At 36.6% G+C, this 25,932-nt stretch overlaps 1 protein-coding gene across 1 annotated transcript; it reads right to left on the bottom strand.

The window, feature by feature from the left end:
- Positions 1-704: 704 nt before the first annotated feature.
- DNAI3 (dynein axonemal intermediate chain 3) lies at positions 705-24,533 on the bottom strand. Its single transcript, XM_074152197.1, is given in 22 exon segments — positions 705-758; positions 761-864; positions 3,011-3,106; positions 3,531-3,735; positions 4,426-4,544; positions 4,962-5,025; positions 5,872-6,002; positions 6,976-7,063; positions 7,819-7,966; positions 9,385-9,458; positions 11,421-11,574; positions 12,234-12,370; positions 12,794-12,883; positions 12,987-13,111; positions 14,014-14,204; positions 14,890-15,006; positions 15,291-15,490; positions 16,900-17,058; positions 17,940-18,044; positions 18,572-18,753; positions 22,973-23,011; positions 24,416-24,533. Coding segments are annotated over 22 exon segments (2,700 nt in total).
- Positions 24,534-25,932: the final 1,399 nt, after the last annotated feature.

Consider the following 25,932-nt stretch of genomic DNA (forward strand, 5'->3'; position numbering starts at 1 on the left):
TAAGAGCAGAGCCTTTATGTGACGAATTGCTTCTTCCATCTCCTGTGCTACTGTGATTGTTGTGGTCGCCTGAGGTTCCCGTGTGCCTGCATGCCTCCCCTTCTCCTTCAACGGCAGCTTAGGGATGCGGGGCTGGACACCTCTCAGGTGAGTGTTGTTTGCTCTGGAGTGCTTTCTGTCACCGTATCTTCAGAGCAGGAAATGTCCTGGACATCTCAAACACCACCCCCACCCCCCCACAAAACCTACTGCGTGTCCCTAAGTTTTCAACAGGAGTGAATGCTGTGGTGATGAGAGAGGAGGTGCGTGCTGGAGGTGATTAGCAGAAGTTGGATGGCCGATGTGAATGCAACTACTGGAGAGGAATGCCTTCCACTCTGGTGGGAGGAGGGGGATGTAGATTGGAGGGGTGAATACTGGCATGTTGGTTCGACCAGCTGAGTTGTGTTTAAGGTTTTTACAGATTGTAGAGTCCTGACAGACGGAACTTTGAAAACTATTATTTAAACAGAAAGAATATTCATTACAGCTGTATTAATAAAAGATAGTTGGGGTAGTGGGCCCCAAACAGTTGTTCTCTAGCCAAATTGTCAGTAAACAAATGGATAAAGTTAGTGAAACGATCTCTAAGGGCAAGATGCTTTATTTCTGAAGCTAAACATGTTCTGCTGAAATAAAGAGGTCCTGAAATAAACTTGCTGGTTCTAAAGGTAATAATGGGCTCTAAGCGTCTGATGAGGAAAGTATTTCTTGTCCCTGTATTAGTCCTAAATCCATTACTGTCTCCAGGTCCAGAAACACAATATAGTCTGCATTTTCTTGCTCCTCTGTATCTTCTTTTGTTTTCTGTTGAGTAGTCATACACTGAAGGAAAAACACATACCAGGCAATAATGGTATAATGCAATGTTAAGCTTTGAAACCTGTATGCAACCCCATTGCTTTCCAGTGGATAGTATCAGTGCTATCACAAATTAATGAAAATAGGCATCACCTAGGGCAACATTAACTGAATTGTCATTTCCTTGGTTGATTAGTTGGTATTATTAAACCATTTACCAAAGGATGGAGAAGCAAAATCCTTATGTGAATAAAGAATGGAATGCTGGAGTTTCTCCTTGCTTGAAGGAGCAATGTTTATAGGCAAGTTGCGAAAATGTGACTTTTTGAAAGAGCAACTGATGTGAAAAGAAAAGCAAATTCATAGTTGTTACATGTCCATAGGCTCTAATGCTCTTGCAGGAGTTTTACTTGACCAAGAGCTTAACTCACATGAACTGGGAGCATCTATTCCATTCCTAAGAATTGTAAATATGAAATAAAGAGCTGCTAAGCTATTCTGATTATGTCCATCGCAATTTTTGAAAATACTATGGGAAATCCTGTCTAACAAAACAGGTGCCTCTTAAAGACCCAAAGAAACAAATAAAGTTTTCTTAATTCCAAGTATAACATACTTACTGTTTTCTCCCTCTGTGTCTCCAGCTCCATTTTGATTCTGTTTTGGCTTGAAACTCTTGATACTCTTGAAACTCTTCTTCACAGTGCTTCAAATATTTGACTTCTCTTTCAAAATAATCAAGTACATTGTCATGCTATTAACACAATGACAGACAAGGGTCATTACACGCCCAAAGACACAGAATTAATGCTGATGATCTGAATGCTATTTTAGTTTATCTATATTGGAAATATAGATACCTCTATTTATCCAAATACAGCAAAATGATATAAAGATATGGACTGAAACCAATTGATTTTGGATACAAATATGCACAGGGTTAAAGAATTTTCATTACACTGGCTCTGAGTAAATCATCCTTCAGGAACTTGCACTGAAATAACTAAACCAATTTTAGGTTAGTGATTTCACTAACTCAGTCCAAATCCTCACTGACCCAACTTCAGGCACAAAGAAACCATAAAATGCTGTACTGCAGTATTACACTACATATTTACCTGGGATTCTCTGTTTTGGTTTTCATTAGTCTCTTCAACAACCTAGTATTTTTCAGTGAATACTTCAGTTAAAATGAACATAATCTAAATATTAATGACTGCTCCCAGGTTAAGAATTCTGTGCCCTAAATTACGTAGTTCCGAAACACACATAATTTGGGCTGAAGCAATGTGTTTCCTCATGTTATATCACTTAGTTGGCTCCTGCCTTGCTTTGGAGAAGTTACTTCTACTCAAATGAGGCTGCTGACCCAGTCTTATATTGCTACATACTGTAGCTTTGCACATAGCAAACCTTTATGGGATGTTTGCAAACTATTTAAGTGCATACATAAACAACTTAAAACTGGCATAGGATGGGAAGGAGATTTTGTGATGTGAAAATAACAGACTAGGTAGCAGGCAAGACTGCTAGACTGAACGAGATTAAAATATTAGCTTGATCTTTGGCTGGGAGGTGGGGAAAAGAACAACTGAAAATGATGTGGAAATAAAGAGAAATTATAAGTGTTGCAATTTTCCCCATGGCCCTTTGGTACAGAGAGTCCTTATTTCAAAAGAGAATTTATAAGTGGTAATGCTAGTAACAGTTTGCAAACTGTGCTTTAACTAAGCTAGAGTCAGAAACTAAGCTGTGTAAAATGAAGTACCAAATTTACAGGGAAAAAAATGATGCAAATGTGGACAAGCAGGTGTAAAGAAAGAGAAACTCAGTATGTTTACGTTGCTGTGCACTATATAGCAGTGTTTTAATGCATGAAACCAGATGTCATTTTATGCATGTGGCAAAAAGTGCTGAACTCTTTACTGTGTTTTCATGTAGTCAGGTCAGAGCAGTGGAATTCTGCCGACTGTCACCCAGGTTTCCTTTAGGTGCCTCCTGTCTGAGCTCTGTGAAAAGCCAGCTTTGCGACAGGTGATCTTTGGAGAGTACGGCCATACTGATTTCAAATCAATTGTTATCCATTTGAAGGCAAGTTTTGCCAGGCAGGCCTGTTTCTGTGTTGGAGTTTTCAGGATAAAGTGTCACAGAGATTAATAAAAACTCTTACCAACCTCATTCCTTGAAGCGTCACTTAGCGTCTGACAGATTTCCAAAACATGCAGTACTCCAAGATCATCAGAAACAGCTAAAAAATGCTGCTCTGCTGAAAGATATTTGACAAAAACCATATAAACAATCTAAGTTCCAACAGTAACACATACCTCCACCCAAACATGAGCTACAGAGGGTTCGTTTTTGCTGTGGTCTTTTTGGTTTGCTATTCACTGCAGCAAAAAAGCAGCCTTATCACTCTCTTATTTTCGCAACAAATGAAATTCCCTTTAAAGCTTATACTTCTTCAAAATCTTTTTCTTTTTTTTTTTTAATTAAACTTTTTCAGTTGCTTTTTGCCATGTAGTACATTTAAAACTGATGTATGCATTTTTGTATATACAGTGCATTGTTAAATTACTGGAAATATGTACTTATTATATAAAAATCATCTGTAACAAGATTAGTGTGCCTTAGAGTCATGGGCCGTATTGTGAATAGGGTGGCACAGGAAGGTGTAATCACCATCAACATACGTGAGGCAATACAGGGGCTGATGAAAGTGATCATTGATTCGGAGATGTTCTGGAAATGAGATGGCTCATAAGTTTTCTTCAGTAAGTCCCAAATATCTATGGTTCCATCGTCTCTGCCAATGAAGAAAACTCCTGGTCTGGTTAAGGACCATTGCCCCGCAGTGTATCTTCCTGCAGAGCAGCTTGACTGAAGGATTGGTCCTGTCTTAATTTTTTTGGAAAACAAAAAAAAGATAGACCCAGCAATCAAACAGTACTACTCATCCATTACTTCAAATTTCCTGTCATTTGAGAACATTCACACTTTAAATGATCCTAGTATAAAAATTATATCAATGGCAAAATTGGTATCACCTTCTGCAGATTAAAGAGAATTGCGGGGAAGTAAAAAAACCTGATATCTCACTTCCAGTCTAAGGTAATCTGTCTATCTGCTGTTAAAATCTGTGGTCTTGAGATTTTGCCAGGTGCAGCTAACCTGGATTCCTACATGAGAAGAACTATAAAAAAACCCCCATGTTTCCATCGCCTTCACATGACGAAAAAAAAGACTCTGTCCTAAATATGAGTTCTTCAGACCTGTTTAGCACACATTGTCTTTAATCTTCAGTTTCCCCAGCAGCAGAAGATATAATATGTTGAGAAGCTACAGTTTTTACAAGGTTGGAATTAAAGAAGGTCACTTCATTTTTCTGAAAAAGGCAAGTTTACAAAGCTATTTCTACAATAGTTTTCTGATCTGAAGAAAAGGAAAAGCTCTTCTTTTACTAAATTTATTTCTGAACTATGAAGCTTTGTGACTTACAAGCATTTCAGAAAATATGGTCTCTGAGGCTATTATAGTTCTGCCCTGTATATCTATCAATTATGGTGCAGCTCTGTTAAAGTAACTTACTGTAACCCCTTCTTTCCAGATGGCAAAATTCCGGCCTCCAACACTTAGAACAATGTCTTTAAAAAATGGAGATCTCTGAAGAGTATTGACAGTTTCAGTGTGGATGGTGTATTTCTGACCTAATGGAATGAAAAAGGCAGTTGCTTTGAACTGGTGTTTAGTGATCATCTTCACAATGGGAGTTAGTGGGGGGGGAACAAGACTGCAGGATCCAGCACAGGCTTCAAAGATGCTAGCCTCATTTTTTTGATCACAAGGTATAGGAATTAGAATTACTGCAAATCTAGTTACTTCCATGATTTGTGCCAATAGGCACATAGCAATGCACCTGTGATACTGGAGAGTGTTTTTGCTACTCTGTCATGACAGCTAAACTGGTTGTACTTTTGAGGGTGTACTGCTAAATCCTGCTGTCATCAGAGATAGAGTATTACAGCAGGTGAGCAAGAACCTGAAAATGACAGAGTATAGGTGCAAATATTGTAAAGTTAGCGATCTATTAAGTTTTAAACAGGTATTGAGAAACTTGAACTTACTAACTGTTTTTGCCAAGTCACTTTCGATTTCCATTTTCCAGTCAGAATAAACAATTTCTCCATCCTGTGATGCCAGAAAAGTCAAGCAAATGCTAACGTTAGAGGTTGGTGGCTTATATTAAGAAGTGACTTGTTTTTAAACTGTGACTTTACTTAGTTATAACCATCATTAAATATGTTCTGGGTATATGAAAACCTAAATTTGCAGCCAATGACTGAAAAAAAGCTAAGATTTTTGATCACAATTTTTCAGTTATGTATCACCCAAACAGCTTTATTTCCCATGCGGTATGTAGGCAGTGGCAGTCCTTCCTGCAGAATTAGGTGCTTGGTTTTTACAGTTCCTGCTTTGCTCCAGTGTTTGGGGAAAAGGTGACTGGAAGCAAAAAGGTAGCCAGAAGGCAAATCTTCATTTCCATATGAACTTAAAACTGGGAAAGATTTTGGAATTTTAGATACATTGGGTAGGTAGTAGGTAGAGAGCTATGAATAGCTGGGACTTCCTAAAGTAGAAATAAGTTGTGGGGCAAACTGTATTATAAATGTTTTCACCTGACATTTGGGGAAACATTAAAAAAATATTACTGATCTTACAGGTTCTGGAATAAGGAAATATTGTCTGGTTCCTGATAGCAGGTAGTTAAGTTCAACATATTGTGGAAATGTCTTCTAATTCTGCCCATGAATAAGGATTCATAGTCAACCAAATATTGGGGGTTCATTATTATTTTAAGTAGATAAATGCATTAAAATGGGAGTAAAACATGGCATGTCCAGAAAGATCTTTTTAATTAACACTTGAAGAAAAGAAGCAAGTCCATACATTTGTGAAAACTCTGTTATTTAATTGTTCAGTCTTTCAGATATCTTGGATTAACATTTTCATTAGTAATCCATTATTTTCACTTACTTCAGTTCCAACAAAAAAGCTAGCGGAGATGTTCTGTGGCGCTTTCAGATTTTTGCTGGAAGGAGTACTCATCTCTGTATATGGACTTTCTTTGGCAGGCACTTCTGGTGTGTTCAGAGATTGCATCTTCTCTGGGAAACAGTACGGATACATCTACTTATTATACACTGGAATTTCTCAGACCAAGCAAATCCTTTGTCTTATAAAGGTAGCTGGTGGATAAGGGGAATTTCAGGGGAAGAGATGAAGAAAATGCCAAGTAAAGCAGCAGTTTTGCAGGTTAACTGTTTCCTGGTGGAATCTCCCTGTTGCTGCAGCTGCTCTCAAGTCAGGGCTTCCCATACCCAGACAACTACTTAGGGTAGCACCATTCTGTTCTTCATCAGTGTCTCCCTGGGAAGTGCCCTTACGCACCCCCCTTAGCTGCCGCAACTAGGAGCTAGCATTTCTGCTCCAGGGAATGGCACAACCTGCCTCCTGCGGTCTGTGGTGGGACAGCATGCACTGGAGCAGCTACGCCACAGCAGCTCAGCTGCCAGAAGGGTGTTTTCTGGCATGGTTTGCAGTCACCCTCTCAGGTAGTCCAACTCTTGGGCTACCTGTATGTCAGTTTGCCAGCTTTACAGAGGGATTAGTAAGTGTGTCCCAACCACAAAGGACCACAGTAAGAACTGATCTCTACGGAACGTGAACTGCTAACTTCATGTTCTGTAGTGAAGGGTGACACCTCTATACAAAGCATTACAGAAATACCTACAATATATACCGTTACTCCAGGATTATTTTTCTAAAAGTAGTATTCTATAAGGGCTGAAAAGGACATACTGTTTCAGGGATGAAGAGACTGGGTGGGGGACTTGCAGGGACTACTGAGTGAAACCTGGAAGAGTTACTGTGGATACGGAACTGCTCTCTTTGTATTCAATACAAGTACATATCTTTGTAATCAATGCATGTATGTTGCACTTTGCCAGTATATTTAAGAAACCTCTTTCCCCAGATGCATTTAGCTATACGTTTTGTTGCTTAGCTTTCATTATGTATATACTGAAATATAAGCTTATTAAAAACATTTTCCTCAATAAGGTGTATTAAAAATATTACCTGAGGTTTTGTAATGATAATGCAGTTCCCTTAAACTAATTCTGACGGGACTGTACTCTGTGTTGGTATCGCTTTCGCACAGGTTTATCTGTTCAGAAAAAATGCATTTGCAAACTCATTTTATTCAGATCTTTGAGGTACAATACTAAATGACTTTCTGCTGTAATGGAACAGGTCTTTTCAATTTGCAGTGTCTTTGTAATACTCCACAAACAGCATTTGCTGCCTCACGTACAAGCACAGAGAAAATGCAAACCTGTAGTTTCTCGTTATCCTTTCCCTGTAAGGATTTTGCCATGTTTGTAGCAAAAAAACCAGCCCCAGCGGTCATTCTTGCATTTAACAACTGTACCAGCTGCAGCTATTCTGAGCAGCACAGATCAGCAGGTGCAAATTATAATTTTTTTTTTTTTACATAACTTTATTTTCAGCCTTACTTTTTTCACAAACTGCTATGACCATTTTCATCAGACTGACTGTTGTGTTGCCAGTAATTATAGGTCTGTTGGTTATGACCAAGTTTCAACAGTTTGACCCACTGAGATAGACAGCAGAGCAATTGAAAAGGCTGACAGGAACTTACACTATTAATACAACTTCTTTTGCACCTACTGCAGTTTTTAAGAGGCAGTCATGCTGTTTTGTGTGAGTTAGCTTTTCAAAATGTATTTTATTGAAGTTTCAGAGGAACATTGAAATCTTTCATTTTATAATTAGAAGGAAATTCACAAGAAAGTCACAATTTGCTGGAAAAATTAAGGGGTTGAGAAGCAAAGGAATACATTCCTATGGAGTTCTGGCCATATCTACTTGATCCTTCTGTTCTATAGTAGTTTACAGTACCTTTATGAGAGGTTTCCAGCAGAGATCTAGCTGATTAAGAGTATCTGGAACATCAAGGGGCATATCAAACATTTCCTCTTCTCTTACTTTCTCAGATGAAGGTTGTTCAAGAAGTTTGGTGGCTGGAATATCCCAAAATAATATTGAGCTGCAAAATGATTATATAATATTATTCCCTGTTTTTGCTTCAAAGTCAGATGCAGTTGTCCACGCAAAGTCCTTTTTTTTTTAGCTTTTTATCTTCAAACTTTGCATAGAGACTCTGAAAAGCAGACAAATGCTAGACACTTGTTTCTTTTGTAAATGATGGCATATATTCCTTTATTCACCTTTTAGTCAGTTGTTAACTATACGAAAGCAGCCAGATAACATTCATACAGCTTGCTGATGGAAAGTTAGTGGGTGAAGTTACTGGCGCTACCTGGGTAAAATTCCTGGAGGATCAGAGAACTGGACAGAACTCTGTAGCAGGTAATCTGGTAATCTGGATAGACCCTCATTCCCAAGTCTTGTGTGTACCAATTTATTTGCTGACATTCACGGCAAATGGTCCCACTCCCTTGAACGTTGAATCTGTCACCTTATTGGAATTTTCAGCCCTCTGATTGTTCCTGTTGCTCTACTCTGGACATTCATTCATAGATTTGATATAGACAACAATAATTTTCCTCGCTGCTGACATCTCATTCCCTTTCCTAACAGGAGTTGCTCAGGGCCTGTGCTCTTCATGGGTGACATTACAGAGATTCCCCTGCTCTTACTTTAGGTGAATGCTTTTAATTTGGAGCCCTGGTGTGTGAGTACTTTAAATTATTCCTTCCGTGTTCAATACTTGTATTACAATGCAAGCTTGTTAACAATTGTATTTGCAATCATTCTTCTAACTTAATCCTTTGAAGTCTTCTCTGGTTTTTATTAGGAAAAATAACTTTGTATCATTACCAAATTTTGCTGTCTCTGACGCTCTTTTCATGTAACTAGAAAATATATGATTGAGCCCAGCCATGCAGCCTTGAAGCCTTAAGCCTTAAGCCTTTTGCCACCGTGAAAGCTAAACATTTATTTCTACTTTTTGCATTCTGCCTCCTTGCTAGTCTTTCACACAGGATATTTACTCAAAACTGACATGACTATTTAGTCCACAAAAGAAGAGATTCATATAGAATAATTTTGCCAGCTAAGTCTCCACATTTAAATATAGTTCACAGTATCTCTTTGGCCTCAAAATCATTAACAGCTTTTTGTGCAAGAGTCACATAATCAATGTAAGAGTGGTGGTATGCCTCTTCAGGCCAATGCTTGTGTGACCAAGATGCTTCTTAAGGTATACAAAGAATATAAATGTATACATGTGAGGTTTTTCAGTTAATGAACCCTTAATGCTGTTACCGTAAAGGGCTTAACTGGCCAAGAACTTGATGTGCTTGTCTTCTGCATACAGAATTTCAGCTGTTCAGGACAGGCTGATAGGAATCCAGAAATGTGCTAGTTAAATCATGGAGTACGCTCCCTAAAGCTTTCCAAAGGAAACTGGAAGACATCTTGTAGAGTATGTATTGTACATACCAATCAGGGGAGCAGGTTACAAGCTGCACACGAACTCCAGTTTTGTTTTCAAAAGTAGCACCTGTTTGGTTGGCCTAAAAATAACAGTAATAATTGTTACAGGGGGAGAAGATTATGAGAGACAACAATTACACTTTTCAAAGTACTTCAACACATAAAATGGGCTTCTAGAAATTAAGTCGATGTTTCTGCTTGGGTAAGGTTTGAGGATCAGGACTTACTAACCTGTAGTTATAAAGTCAAGACATTTGACAAATGTACTTGAACTGAACTGATACCAGCTTTGCCTGCTAGACACCTAGTATTCTAAATGAAATCAGCAGGCTAAATGCTTGCTGGTACCACTGCAAGTCAGGCCCTCCTTAGGGTGCCGTGCTTGTGACTTTTTTTATCCAGCTTAACCAAAGAGCAAATCATTGAGAAATTTATCTCAAACAGTTAAGTATAGTGGGAGTGATATATCTTCACCAAGTTTACACCATGGGTCATCTCTCTTAAACTATCACTCAGCTAGACCACGCTGTGGGATGGTAGTGGTACCTTCAAGTGTTAATTATTAATAATTTAGTTTGTGTATATGAGGTTCTGCATACTTCATAGTACTTATTTACCAAGTAGTCATTGTTTTATACAAAACTTAATTTATTCAGAAAAATAAAGGAAAGGGGTTGAGGGGTGAGGGAGAACAAGTGATTATAGGCTATGCCCTGATCGATCAAACATAATTTCCAGTATATGCAAAACATATATATTTTGGGCTAAAACTGTACTTATCAACCATGTGGCAAAGTTTCAGCTATACCTCTTTTTTTTAGGCTAAATACTAGTCTTATTTTCATTCATGAGTTGCTTACCTGGAGTCAAAATGGTAGCCTCACAACCGTGCAAAACTGGATTAGGTTCTGGATATAATTTTGAATACTTTTTCATTGATATGTAATAATAAAATGCTGATTTTAGGAACTGTGCCATAAAAACTACAATGCTGTGCAAAGGCTGACATGTATTCCATGTTTACATAACAAAAAGCATGCCTTAGTACATCTTGCTAAATATTGACTAAGTGATTCCTTTGTCAGTGTTATTTATTAAGCACTAGTTTCCTGTATCTATTATCCCTGAGGAACACGAGAACAGCTTTCTGAGCCTAAACCTTGGCAAAAAAAAACCCCAAACAAACCCACCCAAACAACAAAAACCACAACAACATTCTGCTATCCAATCCCTTTCTCCACATTTTACATCTGGTACTAATTCATATCCATGAGTACTACTGTAGCATAACTTAATAATGAACAGTTGTATCAGCTTCCTTTTTATGACACAGGCGGACCCTTTTCCTCACTTTTCTGGTAATGTTGCTAAGGCCTGCGGTATCTATGAAGTCTTAAAAAATTTGTTTTCAAAAATTATTGATATATTCATTTGTATAAACCTTTTAGACATCTCAGTTTTCTTCCTCTTGACCTGCTTTTTAATTTTGCATTTGACTACATTTGCATTTCAAATTAATTTGGGCAACACTTTGATAGTAAATGAGCACCCAGTACTCCTGTAATAGTGTTGGACCCTTTAACTACATAGACCCTACATCATCCTGCACTGCTTTAAAAACGTCACAGAAAATATACGTTTTGAATACACAGGCAGCACCTAGAAGAAATAAGGTAACTACAGTAACACTATTCTTGGATGCCTAGATATTTAGGTAATTGAAATTATTTCTCTGAATTCTTGGTGGCAGGCTGGATTACTCATCCTAGAAATTCAACATATTTTAGATATGGAAGGCTTATTACAATTTTGAATTATAATTTTCAGTAAAGTGACAGAAATTCTTTCCAGTATGAGCAGATTCATATCAGGCTGAGAACACAACATACCAGATTATTTAATATTTAGAAAATGCAGTGAGAAATTATGAAGTCTATTACAAATAATTGGATCTTTAATATTTTATCCTGAGTTTGCACTGATTTCTGAGGTAGTAGATTAGAAAAACAAGAAAAAGAAGAAAAATTAATTTTTAAACTCACCTCAGAATAATCTGGCAGCCAATGTATATCTGTTACTGGTTTTTTATGACTATACTGTATGGAAGAGACTCTGCAGAATCTCACTAGAGGTGGCTCTGTGCTACACTCTTGGACTTCGATAAGTGATGGCTAGAAAGGTTTTAAAAAAAGATATCTTAGTTTATTTTCAAAATGCAGTAGTAGACCTGTCAAAGAAAAGAGGTTACTTTACATACTGTTAACACTTCTTCACATATTTCAGATCAGTTGATAGAACCTTCTAGGCATCTAATACCTTCCCTTTGGAAAAAAATGGAAAACATCAAAACAGACCTTTAGATATGGAGCTCTTATAAGAATTCCAACATGCCTCCACAGGCACACACACATCCACTTATGCTATTAGATCCTCCTCTGCTCTTAGGTCCTCTCTTCAGCTTATCCCCTTTATCGGCTCCTTCTGAAATCTGCTTCTCATCTTCCATGATACCTTTTTCTGTCTATAAATGTCCATAATCATTTTCAGTATTACGTTCAGCAACAAATGCTATATGTATTTGATAGGCTTCAATAGGCAAGAGTTGAGTATATGCTGGTGCCTATTAAAGAACAGTCTTATTGAAGTCTAAGTCTGCACAAAATGCAGCAAAACTATTAAGCTGGACTAATCAGGTAGACGTTATATTGTGATAATGGGTTTATTTCATGAACTCATTAGGCTTCTTATCCTTTCTAGTCTCTCATTGTAAAGATTATCTACTCCTCTGTTTTGAGTTGGGATCCCTTCACCCTTTTTTCCCCACTAACTTGTGTTCTAACTTTGCCTCTGTTCACCCAGACATACAGTTGTACTGCAATACATTTGGAATGGAAGCATTCACCATATCAATAGCCGACATCTTGACTCCATCAGCATCAGTTTTTGCATTTTGCAGGTTTTCTTCATGTTGAGAAATATCCCACAGTACAACCTACAATAAAAAATTGAGTATATTACAAATTATTTCATCCTTTATATTAATACACCTTTTTTCAAATAGAATTCATGGGGGGCTTGGGGGAAAAAAGAAGAATTTTACTGTGCACTAGAACTTATGAAGTCTTCAAAGTATTTCCTGTTCAGTCTGATGCAATCAGTTGAAAGCCTACACCTATCTCAACAACAAAAAAGAGTCTTTACAGCTTGACTTATTTATCAGTACTGCAAAGAAGCATCATACAGTAATGGCTCAACTGTGGAATAACCAGGCATAACTTCAGTACAGGATCAGAGAATTTCTGAGACTATGTCTGTCTTGGGACACTGTTATTATGGTATGTCTCTTCACCCTTATTTTCATACTGTAAGAAAATACACAAATAGCCAATTTTATTCTTCAACAGAAAATTAACACCTGTCCATTGATGCAGCCACCAACAATGATATTTGGATCACTTGGACTGAACTGAAAGCAGTAAATGTCTTCAGGACACTCCAACATTAACTAGAAAGAAGGAAAACAAAATAGTTGAGAAATACAGTCACACTGATTGTTTGCTCTCTTGTTATTTAAACACTTGGCATATTTAAAAGTCCTGATTAAATACCTGAGGGTGGATAGGGTCGAAAAAACTCAAAAAAAGTATTACTGATTGCTGCAGCAATGATTTGTCAGAAAGGTTAACTTGCTCTTCATAAAAAAGCCACTGTCTTGCTGACACTGCTATAATCCCTGATTGAGAGAGAAAATGAGTTTTCTCAGAAGAAACAATTCAAGTTTCAACATGTTGTTATGTATTCTAAGTGACATATTTTTACCTTCTGAATACAGTACAAAAAAGAAAAAAAAACCTCCCAAACCTAAAAATACCAATCATGTATTTGTATTTTTCTTTTTACAACTTCAAGGAAATTATTTTTGTTACTTAAGTTATTTAACAGTGAGTTGTAGAACTTAAGGATCAGGATAAAATTCTGCTTTTTGCTACTATTCCGTAATGGTGTAATACCACACTTGAAATGACGTGACAGGTATATAGTCCTGGCCACCCATCACAAAATCAAATTTTTTGTAGCTGAATTAATTTCCCACACAGGCTGCAGTGTTGGCTGTTAGTATGCTGTGCAGCTAGGACATTTATATAGAACTTAATTGTGCCTTTGAGCCTGACTTTGTAGAGAAATAATCCATGGCAGGGAGTAGGAGGAGACATTTACTATGCCTTGTGGTGCTCTCTGGCACTCAGCAGAGCCATGTTCCGTTGCGGCTCTAACATTCCTCCCAAGTATTAGGCATGCTACAAGAACCAGCCATGGGGAGAACAGCAGTGGTAGGCAGAGCCACCAGAAGGACCTGGCACAGTTGCAGCCCCACTTAAATGAACCTCATAAGGGAGAAATTTCCCTTTCCTATGATCTCCGCTGATATGTTAGTGTGAGGAACTTTGCATGGCCTGTCTGAACTCTACAAAGTTCATTTTTCACTTCATCTCATATCAGCAATTCAGACATTCTAAATCAGTTTTGTTTTTTTTTTAAATGTAAAGGCTGATAATTTTATGAAAGATGCATATTTTATAGCTGTCATATAATACATGTCATTCGAGTCTCAAATCAGTATTTTAACTGCATTACCATAAATGGTTGGATGCCAGCAAACGCAGCTAATAGTTCTGTCCTTGAGATAGTGCAGATCTGTGAATGATTGGTATGCTTTAAGATAAACATCTGGCTTGCCACCAGAACTGCTTTCATCTTCTGCTAGGGCCTTCCAGTCATCAAAAAAAGCGTTCATAATTTCATTTTGCTGCAATGCAATTTCCATTCTGTTTAGTGAAAAGGACGGTTAACACTTTCAGTAATCCAGGTGTGACTACTCAGTAGCAGAATCACAAATATTTCTGTACAGAGGCAGCTTTTGTTTTACACAAAATTATGACCACAGTACTAAAAAAAAAATAAAGTATTAATTCCACTGTATTAATACAGTGATGCATCACTGTAAGTAAACCCTCTTCCATTGAAATATAAATAACTAATTGTACCAAGAATTTAACTCTAGTTCTGTGTGGATCAAGTACGGTGCAGTTGTCCAACTCTTGTGCAAAAAGTGTCAGTGAGCGTGACCCGTCCCTGACTAAGGGCTGTAGGAGGGCACCTTTGCTCTTCTGCATAAGCCTCTGCTCCAGTGAGCAGTGATTGAAAGATCAGCTTTGTAGCTTGTTCAAAAAGATGTATCACCATCAACTTTAACGGTTCTAATATTTATTTAAACCAACATGCATGTTTATATGGCATAGGCTTCATGTTAATTTTCATAGAAACAAATATTACATTAATATTTGGTAGTATTAAAATAATAAGAGGAAAAAAAAACCCAACAAAGTATATAGAAACAAAAACAAATAAACAGTATTTGACCAAACCAATGCTCCACTCAGACAAGAGTTCTTGCTTGTATTCTGTATTATTTCAGGTAGCCTTTAATGCATATTGCTGCAGTAATTTTACCTTAAATGTACTGATGTAAAAAATTCTTTCAGCTTCTCAGATGAGAGACTCTCTTCTTTTTCTTCATTTGACAGCTGTCTAGGAAAATACTGCGTGGCTGCATTTTTCGGATAGGTCCTAACCCATTGGAATAAATTTGAATGTAAGTAAGTACAGAAACAATTTCAAAGACAAAAATCCATGTATTGTGTAAAATTAAAAGCTAAGTATAATCAGTTTTTCTAGAAACTATTTGGAAAAGAGTGAAAGAAAAATGCAAACAGAGCGTCCAGTTCTGTTCTCTTAATTGGTTTGCAACCGAGTGACTCCAGAAGAGTTGAGTTAATTTGTATAACTGTAGTTGAGATCAGAAACAATGCCTAGTTTAATAAATAAGCTGATAAATGTTTTCTCACACTTACCATTTTGTCTGAGTACTAGCTTCTCTTACTTTCGGAACCATTTGTATGCCTACATTTTTTTCAAGCATTTTAATACTGAAAGCTTTGTCTTGATAGGACGTGCATTCAATATAACTGTCTTTTACATGTGAAGCATTCTTATCAGTAAATGTAATTGGTGCACCAAACTTCCTGCGTACTCGAGAAATCCTATACTTAATCTGAAAAAGAGATATTTCTGTAGTTAGCAGAGGAGAAAGTTTCTGGAAAGTTCATTCTGTAAAATGGCAGTGTTCATATAATTGTAGAATTAGTTCTATTGATGAATTCTATGCTGAGTTTACTTGTATTTCTGCATTTTGAAATCCTGAAGTGCTCATATAAATAACCTCCATATGTAATAGAAGACAAGTTTGTATTTCTAAAACAAGAAATTGCCTTTAGGTAACATTTTGGATTCCTGCTAGTAGGATAAGAGAATTACATTTTCTAATTAATGCAATATCAAAATGACACCCTTAATTAAAGGACTGATTTGTAGGAGTTCTTATGTACTACTGCACTGGACTTCTAAGACCTAACTTTTCATTCCTTCCCCCTTAGTGCAGTTCTCAACTTTGGGTGAGGTATTTCAGCTTCCCTTGCAGTGCCTAGGGAGACAAAAGTACTCCGAGGAGGATCCACAAAAATTTGAGCGAAGAATTTCCTTATAGTGAGAATTAGAAAAAAAGTAGGGATGTGTCTTGACTTCTACCCACAAAAAGAGGTAGGCACTTGATTTCAGGCAATGGAGAGGTATTGCTTTGTCTTGGATTCCTAGCGAGATACCTTTTCCCAGCACCTCCCACAGAACTGCAAAGGAATGTAAGCTGAGAATACGTCTGAGTGGACCTTGCCAGCAAGGTAGCATACAGAATACTTAGACTGTGAAAGTAGGTTAAAACCAGCAACTGTGAATTAGTTTTAGAACAATTAGACAGCTTTTTTTAAGTACAAGCAAGGTGTCCAGTTGTGGAGAACTATCAAAACTTAGCCAGTCTTCCCTGAACAGGGATTTACGTATTGAGTAAAAGTTACTGAAGTACAGTTGAATACTTGCAGATGCCCTCCATGGCACAAGTTAGGTCACAGCTGTGAGTGGATCTACTTTCTGGACAGACAATTTTCTCAGTATAATCTGTAGGTGTAGTTAATCAAATAGGTCTTTCTGTAAAGTCAGTTTGTAACAACCAGTAGTAGGTAACATTTATTCTGGGGTAGAGAGCCCTTACAAGTGTTGTGTGCTATTTAAATGCCATCCATATAATGAAAAGAGTTCATTGGACTCCATGGAAAAAGAACTATGTCCTTAGAATATAATTACAATGAAGAAGCAGATATGTCAAATACAGTTTCACATGCCTTATTTGCAGGATTTAAAGAGAACAAAGTTGTAAAAAAACCCCCAAATTTCTATACCAGTTTTTGTTAAGAGTTAAGCTAGTTCTCTCTCTTTTTTTCGTTTTCTTGAAAGATCCCAAGAAAAAACTAGAATTGAAACTTTCAATTTTCTGAGGGTTTTTTTAGGGAACTTAAAATAAATTTGGGGTTGTGATATTTATTTGATTGAATAACATCTGTTGATTCTGACCTTTGCAACACTGTCTTTAACAGATTCTTCTTCAACTTCCTTTTCACTGCCAAGAGAAACCCAAGGTTTGTGGACAGGAGGCTTATAAGGATGGACTTCCAGGGTTGCCTCTCCATTTTCTTCTTTTTCTTCTTCTTTTTCTTCAGTAGTTTCTGGAGGCTGTGACATCAAACAGTGGGAAATAGTGCTTATTCAAAAAATTGCTACTGAAATGTAAGTATGAACTAGAAACCCACTTTTCAGTCTTTATTGACACATTCTTTACTTTTTTCTCAATGCAGTTAGTCTGGCTATACAGTCCCCCTGGGTATGACTGGGTTAGGTCCCATTCATTCATTTCTGCATTAGAATTTTCTGATAAACATTGCATATTAAGTATTAAACTACTAAAGACAGACTGCTGTCTTGAAAGTAAATCACTGTTATATAAAAAGAATTTATAGTGATTTTCTACATTAGGCCCTCCTGCCTGGAACTGCAATTTGCTTTTCTGTTAATTGTTACTTCTCCTGATGCTGGGTGACAAACTCATGTTGAAAAAATTATATAACCTGCCCATAAACCTTCCCCCATGATGCAATGCACAAGGGGAAATCTTAAATGTATCTAGATATTTAGAACACAGGAAGATTTTGAAGTATGTTTTGAAGAATATATACATACATACTGTGAAAAGTAAGGATAAAATTTCTTTGAAGATGCCCAATATAATATAATCTTCTATTTTTATGTCTGTCTTAGAAACCTGGGTCTTGGCAGAGGAAATTAATGCTTATGATTAAAAATGCAGCAATGGGGGTTATACTGGCCCTCTGAAGTAAAATACACAAATTTCACTCAGTCTCTCTCAGTATAAGAGATATTTTTACGGTGATACACATATTTTTCCGTTATCAGATTAACCTTTAGAGAAACATTCTGGCATGCTAAGCACATCAGATGCTTACAAATACGATACCATTCCTGAAGTATATGTTTGAGACAAGACTCTGAAATACTCATAGATAGAAGAATGCCGTGGTATACTTGGATTTTCTTACCTTCAGAAGGTTTTCCTTGGCTTCCTCAGAAGCAACAAGGTAAAAGTTCTGTCCGTACTGGAAATTTGCATCAAAAACTACCAAAAGTTCTTCCCCTGGATATTCCTATTTTAATTAAAATAATTAGTGGAAAACTGTAAGCAAATAACATCCAAAACAGATATAAGCCTAGTGTAAATTCAATGTCTCTGGTTAATCTTCTGGCCTTAACAGAGAATTTCATGTACTAATTGAAAAGATGGATTTTATTTTGTAACAAAAAAAAAGTCTGGGATTAAACTGATCTTTTCATGCAGAGAATTAAACAGAAAAGAAACTGTTTTAATGATTCTCAATAAGTAGGCCATGAATTTGGGGAAGCCAAAATATGTGAAGCTTTGCTAGTTCACAGAATCAAACCTAGCAATAATTATGTTACTTTTAGCATATTTTCAATCTAAAGTTAGTAAAAAAAAAAAAGTGCATGGTAAGCCATGACAAACTTTGAGTTGACAGTGATCCATGACCTATAGCCTTTGGATATTATAGCATTGGTGTATTTACTCAGTCAAACAAGGACAGACCTTTTCATTAAAAGAATATATACTTTGGGAGTGTGAAGACTTAAAGTGAAAACAGAATAAGCTACATACTAGGACAACTTTTTTAACAGGGTGGAAATCAGAAATTGCAGCTCTTGTTTTCAGGTCCTGAATTATGTCCTCTTTTTTAATAAGCTTGAAACAATTTTCTTCTGTAACATCTTCAAGAACTCGGCAATTAAAAATTTCTTGTGTTTTTGTAGTGAAGACTAAAGGAAAGATTTCTGGGTGGCCTATGAAAGAAAGCAAAACTGCATGATAAACAAATTCAGAGTGTTGTTTAAACATATGCATATACCTTAACAACTCTGGGTCTTTATGGTTTCCTATCAGAATGCTTTTGAATCCCTTTTATTTTGTAAGGCATGGAATACAAATTATATGACATTTTGTTAATCTTGGAAAAGACTCTACCTAACATTTCCTACTTAATGAATATGTTATTCCTAGTATGAGCTTTTTTTCCCCCTCTTGGTCAACAGGTGATTAAGAGCTTTAGTGAAGAGGCATTAATGGACTGTTTTTAATACATTAAAGACACAATGGCATGGCTCTGATTTAAGAGAGCCCTTGAATAAATATACTCTAGTCCTCCCCTGGAGAGCAATGCTGTGTTAAGCCAATGTTTAATCTAAACAAGCCTTCAATACCATCCCAAATAAGGATGCTTTTCTGATTTTGGACTTTCATCTTCCTCTCATACAGTTCAGACTGCAGTTGAGTCTATTTCTCAACTCATTGGTGAAACTAAAACAAGGTCACTAAGATTCAAGCCAGATACAAGACTTTATTTTCAGCTTTGCTGGAGAATATATAGCTGTTGTTTTCTACACACAAGACCTCTGTTAATTTCACTCATATTAATTCAGTACAAGACAGCTATTTCTTATCCTAGCTCTGGCACTATTACCTTTGTTGTTTTTAGTGAGGCTGGGTGCAATTAGGTGACCTGGTGACTGTGCTTTGCAGACAGTCAATCTGAAGATAATATATGGTGTTTCTTGCTAAGTGTGTCAGCTTTATGTAGGTAGCACTGGTTCTTCCCAAATTACATGTTCTGCCTTCTGTCTTACATAACAGATATAAGTGATTAAGATCACTGTAGGCCCAGCTAATTGAATCCTGCCACCTAAGAGACTCTTCTTTCCTTTGCAATATTGCCATGCCAGCAGGCTTGTGCTGTATGTCTCAGCTGCAACAGTAAGAGCATTCTTCTTGAGGGCCACTACGCTTTTGTCTGAGAAGGCTAGTAGGTGTTCACTTTGAATGCTCATCTTTTTGATAAATTAGGAAGTGGAAAAGGTGTAGGACATGTATACATGGGATATTTATGTAATGAAATGGTCTGGCTTTTGTGATAATAGCTGATACTTTTTATCTTCTTTGTTTTGTTCTATGTTCTCAGGTTGAGTTATTTAATATTTTATGTTAATTCCCAGAACCTGTGGTATTTTTCTACTTGTGCGTGCTTTAAATTGAAGTTGATATATCTAAAATGATGATATTGACCAGCTGGGTCAGCATGTTTTGAGAAGCCATCTCTAAGCCAACAAGGACTGACAAAACAATAAATCCTTCTTAATCTCTATCATCCGGGAAGATAAATCTCTGCATAAGCCTATCATATAATACATAATGTTCAATGAATCTGACATCCCTTAAAATGTTTCAGTGCTGCTACTACACTGCACCTGCTATCCTATAGTCATCACTAAAATTAATGACATGTGTGATGCTTCTGGCATACCCTGTACTAAACCAAGTATGATTTACTTGGCATTCACTAGTTATTTTGTAGCATGCACAGTCCATTAGTTCACTTTCTTCACAAATTTTAGTCTTGCGTGACTTTGCTTTTTGGTATCTCAGAGATTTCTGGGATTTCTGTGTGGATGCTTCAAAAAAATACAAAACCATAGGGATGTTGATTGGGAAAGACCTCTGAAAGTTGTCTGGTCCAAACTCACTGTTGGTAACAGCAGACCAAGCCAGGACTTGGTTATCTACCAGAGTCCCTGTGCTTGTGTTTGTGACATCTACTCTCTGTAGCTAATGAGGCTAAGACCTCAATTCTTCTTTTGCTTATCAATTTGACTATGAGACCAGGCTCAGAAAAAATGTTTATTCCAGGGTGATGGGAAACATTTAAACCTTTTAAGGAACTGCAAAAGTTGACCTGCAGGACTCTTAGATTACCCCAGCCGAGGGCATGAGGCCTCATTAGGCTCTCATTAGGAAGTAGACTCAAACCCTAGTACAAACTGCAACACTACAGATATACTTTACATTTTGATATATTGGAGAAAAAAAAAAAAAAACAACCAACCAACCTCCTTTTGCAAATTAGATTTCATAGGATAGAAACCTAGAGCTGTGCACCAAAAGAGAATGCAATTTCCATCCTCTGCCATGCACACCTGGCTCACAGGAGAGAATGGACAGGAGAGCAAAGGAACAAAAAATTTGTACATATTGCAGTCCTCAGAGTTCGTTATGTGGTTAGTGCAACTAGGAGAGCTAGAACCTACAGAAAACTTATAAATCTAATTTGCTGATTCTTACATGACATTTTTTCAGAAGATTCTTCCCATATCTCAAATAAATTAAAGTAAACCTGAACAATTAGATTTTTTTTGATACATCAAAAATTCTAACCAGAAGTAACTGATGTTTGTTCAAGAAGCTTGTATAACGTTATTTTTTAAAACGCTGAGTCGTGCATGCAGCCTTGTCCACAAATGCTATTGCCAAAAAAATCCTTTCAAAGAGATGTAGGTTTCAATGTCAAATGAAACAATACAAGCATGCATTAAAGTTAAGCAAAAATACAATAGATGTCACTATGAGAGGGAACAGAGTAGGACAGATAGTCTAAGCATATTTTCTTCAATGCTTTATTGCTGTAAGTCCAAGTTAAAAACAAAGTAATGACCAGAATTAAAATATGTACATCTTTTAGTCTACAGGACTAAAACTCTATATTATAGAATACTATATTATAATAGATTCTATGCTATAGAATATAGATTCTATAGTATAACATAAGGGGCTGGTACTGGAATTCTTACTATTAAGAATGTTTTTATTGACTGCTTTTCCAGTAAAAAGTATGTAGCATCTAATGAGAGGCTTCATGTTGTTTTTCTAATAGTAAATTGTACTCATTTGTAGCAGTCAACAGCTCTTAGTGCTATGAGAACTTCACAAAGGACCAAGAAGCTCTTAAAGACATAAACAACACTTGCAGGTCTTATGCTAGGGAGATAACATACATACAGATTAAATCCTGCACAGTGTCTGCATATAGTAGCATTATTTTCCTGCTTTTAGCAACAGGTTTCTAGCAATAGTTTAGGTATTACAGCTCTAACTTTATTTGCCACTAGGTGGAGGTAAAATTCTCTCTTACTGACAAACTAAGTATACCATAACACCGAAAATACGTTTTTTTAAAGTAACACTTTCATCATCTGAGGGATCACTTATTATCCATTTTCATTAATAGCAGCTTAGCCATTTTGGTGATGCTAATCAGAGTGCAATTTTTCACTTCCACCCGTGTGCTTATACAATTATGTAGGAAGACGTGATTTATGATTTCTTTTAAAATTATCTAGTTTATATATTCCTAGTTTGCCACATTGTTTTAGCTTTTAGCAATACAAGATTTACTGTTAAAAGCCAATTAAGAAGATAACCATTTGGGTTGTTCACATAAACTGTAGATAAATTTTACATTGATATCAATTTAAGTTATATCTGATGAAGAATTGCACAAATCAGGTCAGAAGAAAAATCCATCCAGAAATGTGAAAAAACATTAAAAAATTATTTGTTGATTAAGAAAAAAGAATATATTTCAATTAAAATAATTCCTTATTTTAGCTCTTAACTATGGCCACACCTAAAACTGCACTTTTCTTACACATAAGCCAAAAGAAATGCTTGATATCTTGTGACTTTTAAATAGCAGATTTTTCCCCTACAAAGCAAAAGATGTTAATCAGAGCCTACTGGTATCTATGATTAAAAAAACCACAAGTGATATGCTAAAATAATCTTCTCACCAGATCTAATAATGACTTGACACAGACTAAAGATTTAAAAATTATTTAAAAAAAAAAGTTTTTCTTTCAATTGCTTAACTATTACTAAATGCAAACATTTTGCACCCTATAATTCTGTTGTGATGCTTTCTATTTCCCCTGATCCCAACTCCTCTCAACCCAAGATAAAAACATCTTCTACAAACCCATACCTGTTTCAGCATTCCCTGCTACTCAGTGGTACTGTAATCACTACTCTAATAGCTGCATTTCTTAATAGTTTATAATTTTTCTCATTCATAAAAATCTTTCCTTTTCATTCCCTAGCATTAGTAACATTGAAGCTTCAAAATGCTTAAATTATTCAAACACTGTTGCTTTAAAGCTCAGTCATCATAGCACTTACCTATACTAGCCATAGAAAGATCAACTTCATCTTTTATATCTGAAATATAATGACATGATGTTATTAGTAATTTTTCTTCCTAACAAAGTAACTATAAATACAGTCATTTCCTTGTTATGGCACTATTTAAAATCTCTCTATATATATTTATAAACTAAACTGTTAAGAGGAAACAAAAAATAATTTCTATTCAGTTAAATTTAACACAAGAAATGAGTGAAGCCTTATAAAATAGGTCTGTATCTTAAGGATATGTAGCGTATTTTGAAACTATGGAGATTTAAAACTCATTTTTGTTTTGAGCAGGTGGTCTGCATAACAGAGAAACCATAAGAAATCTGTCCTCTTGTGGTGCATGCTGCAGTTTCCATGGTTGAAAACTGCACAGCCTGCTACCTGATAGCACCTGCAATTACCACGTAAATCATGTCATGTGAAGAGGAGATAAACGGGCAAGGTTGGCTAACATCAGGCAGCAGCAGCACTGAAGGGGTGCAGGCAGGAGCAGATGTTGGTCCCCACTTGCTGTGGGTTGCGGGGTGCTACAGGAGCTGGGCTTTCTTCAGCTCCTGTGAAAGAGGGTCTGCAAACCTCACAGCAAGGTAAGACAGGAAGAGATTAGCGCTGATGTGCAGAACATTCTCTGCAGCACAACAGCTATTAATCACCTGGGAGGGAAACAGTGATTAAAAGGTGAAAGCAACTTCAGGAAGGTAGCTGTCATGGCAGAAAAAAAATCCATGAAACAAAACAAACCCAAGCAAGAGTACATTCCCACCTTTTCTGAGAATGTGCATGAATCACTGGAAAAAAAATATTTGTATATAGCAAAGGCTCGTTAGCATTACACTTCATTAACTATACACTTTATAAATGAGACAAGTGAGATAGTATCACAGCACATCTCAGAAAAAAAAAGCTACAATAAAATGCACTGCAAAATTCAATTGTGAGACTGGTATACTTTCAAGCTATATTATTGTGTCTTTACAGTGTGATCCTGAGCACCTGAGTTCCTGCTTCTGGGGGCACCTCTCTGCCTGATGCTCTCTCCCTGGCCTGTTAGCTTTTGTGAATCTCCCTGCTTAGTGTATATTAAGCCTCCCAATTTCCCATTCAATAGTTATTATGATACCACAAACTATTAAATCTAAACTACCAAGACAAAGCGTAAATATTGCAACGTAGCTTTGTTATGAAACAAAGAAACTGGACTCAATAGCCAATGCGACTATTAAGTGGTATTCTTTATTGCAGCTCTGGGGTTCCATACACTGGTTACAAACCCATAATCAGTAATTGTAGATCTCTCAGTTATTCATATAAAATAGCATATTCTAATTTATCTCATGTTTACTTAAATGCATAGGCCCAAAATAATTAAGGTAGCTGTCATGTGAGATCAGATTACTGCTTGTTTTATTGCTGCTGTACCTTACATACCAAGCGATGTTTGTTTTCCTTTTGAGGATTTCTTAGCTTTGTTTTCACCTTTCTGTTTCTTTGCTGAAGTTTTTGGACTTTTCAAGGAGGTCTTTCCGGATATGAGATCTTCTGACATTTTTTTCAGATTTCCCTAGAGAAAGATACATGTCATCAATAAACTTTAAACAGACAATGGAATGCACCATTTATGAGTGAAAATTTGACCAAAGTCACTTCCGTGACTTTATGCAGTTTATCATTACAGTAATATTTTCATACACAGCCAAAATTATATTCCATAATTTAAAATAAAAAACAATGATGTTTAGGATAATTAAGTATGGAAACTGATTATCCAAAACAGTGAAAGGTTAAATTAGGATAGGGGTTTCCCTTAGAGAAAGCCAAGAACCTGAGCTACAGTGGGGAGAGCACAGGTGAAAATTCTCTCTATAAATATTTGTCCCAATGTCCTTAATTGTAAATCATTACTCAGCTGCACAAAGCTTTTCTGTGCTTTTCTATTTCCAGTTCATTTTTCAGTGTAGCTCTGTGGAGGGCAAACTTGGAAAGAAGTTGTATGCTTAATTACATGTAGCAACCAAACAGCTGGAGACGATACTGTATAGAAGGCTACTCGTGTTTCCTTTACTCTCCTTCTTCCCAATATCTAGAATAAGGTTAAGAACAGCAGCGTAGAAAAGGCTTAGTTCTGTTGCAAAGAAGGAAATGTGATGCAGCCTGCCCACTATACAGACCAGGCAGCACCATCATGTGGAAGGTACTCATATAGCAGGCGACAGAACAACTAAATCATTCTGTTAGGCAAAGTGTTGAAAATTGTTTGATGTTACTATTGAACAGCTAGCGGCATTCAACTGGGATAAGGACAATGGCACTCTTTGTGTTCTCCCTTTTCCATGTTCTCACTTTTTTTTTAAGACTGTAAACTGACTGGGAGAGGTACCATTTTTAAAATATCTACGAAGTACCTACAGTATTTGGATGCTATTACAACTTTAACACTATTAAGAGGAAAGCAGATGCACTTATAGGACAGAAAGAGGTGGCACGTTCAAGAACTGTGCCATGACATAACTCTTTCTGATGGACTCTTACTGGAGCTGCAGCCTGTCTGCCTGCACGTGTGAACAGCCCATTTACTGTCAAGATGCTTAAGGTGGAAAGGTGAGTTTATAAAACAAATATTCTCTCTTAAAACTTTTCAAATGAAAGGCCTAAACATGAGCATTAAAAAAACACGCTGTAGCCTGTGCATTTGCATTTTCAGTGGGCGTCTTGGCTTTGGAATGGTCTTTCATTCCCAGACTGCGAAAAAAAAGTGGCTTTCTGTTTTGTAACAGTTCTCAAATACTCCAGAAGCAACCAGTATAATTTTAGCTTCCAATCTGAATTTTATTTTAGAGATGGCCACTGACGGCAAGATACAGGTCATGGATTATAGCCTGGTAGTATAGCGTGGGTTTGGGATCTATGTTAACTTCCCATGAATTCAAGGTAATTTTTGCTGATGA

The sequence above is a fragment of the Numenius arquata genome, chromosome 8, assembly GCF_964106895.1.
Source record: "Numenius arquata chromosome 8, bNumArq3.hap1.1, whole genome shotgun sequence".
NCBI classification, from domain to species: Eukaryota; Metazoa; Chordata; class Aves; order Charadriiformes; family Scolopacidae; genus Numenius; species Numenius arquata.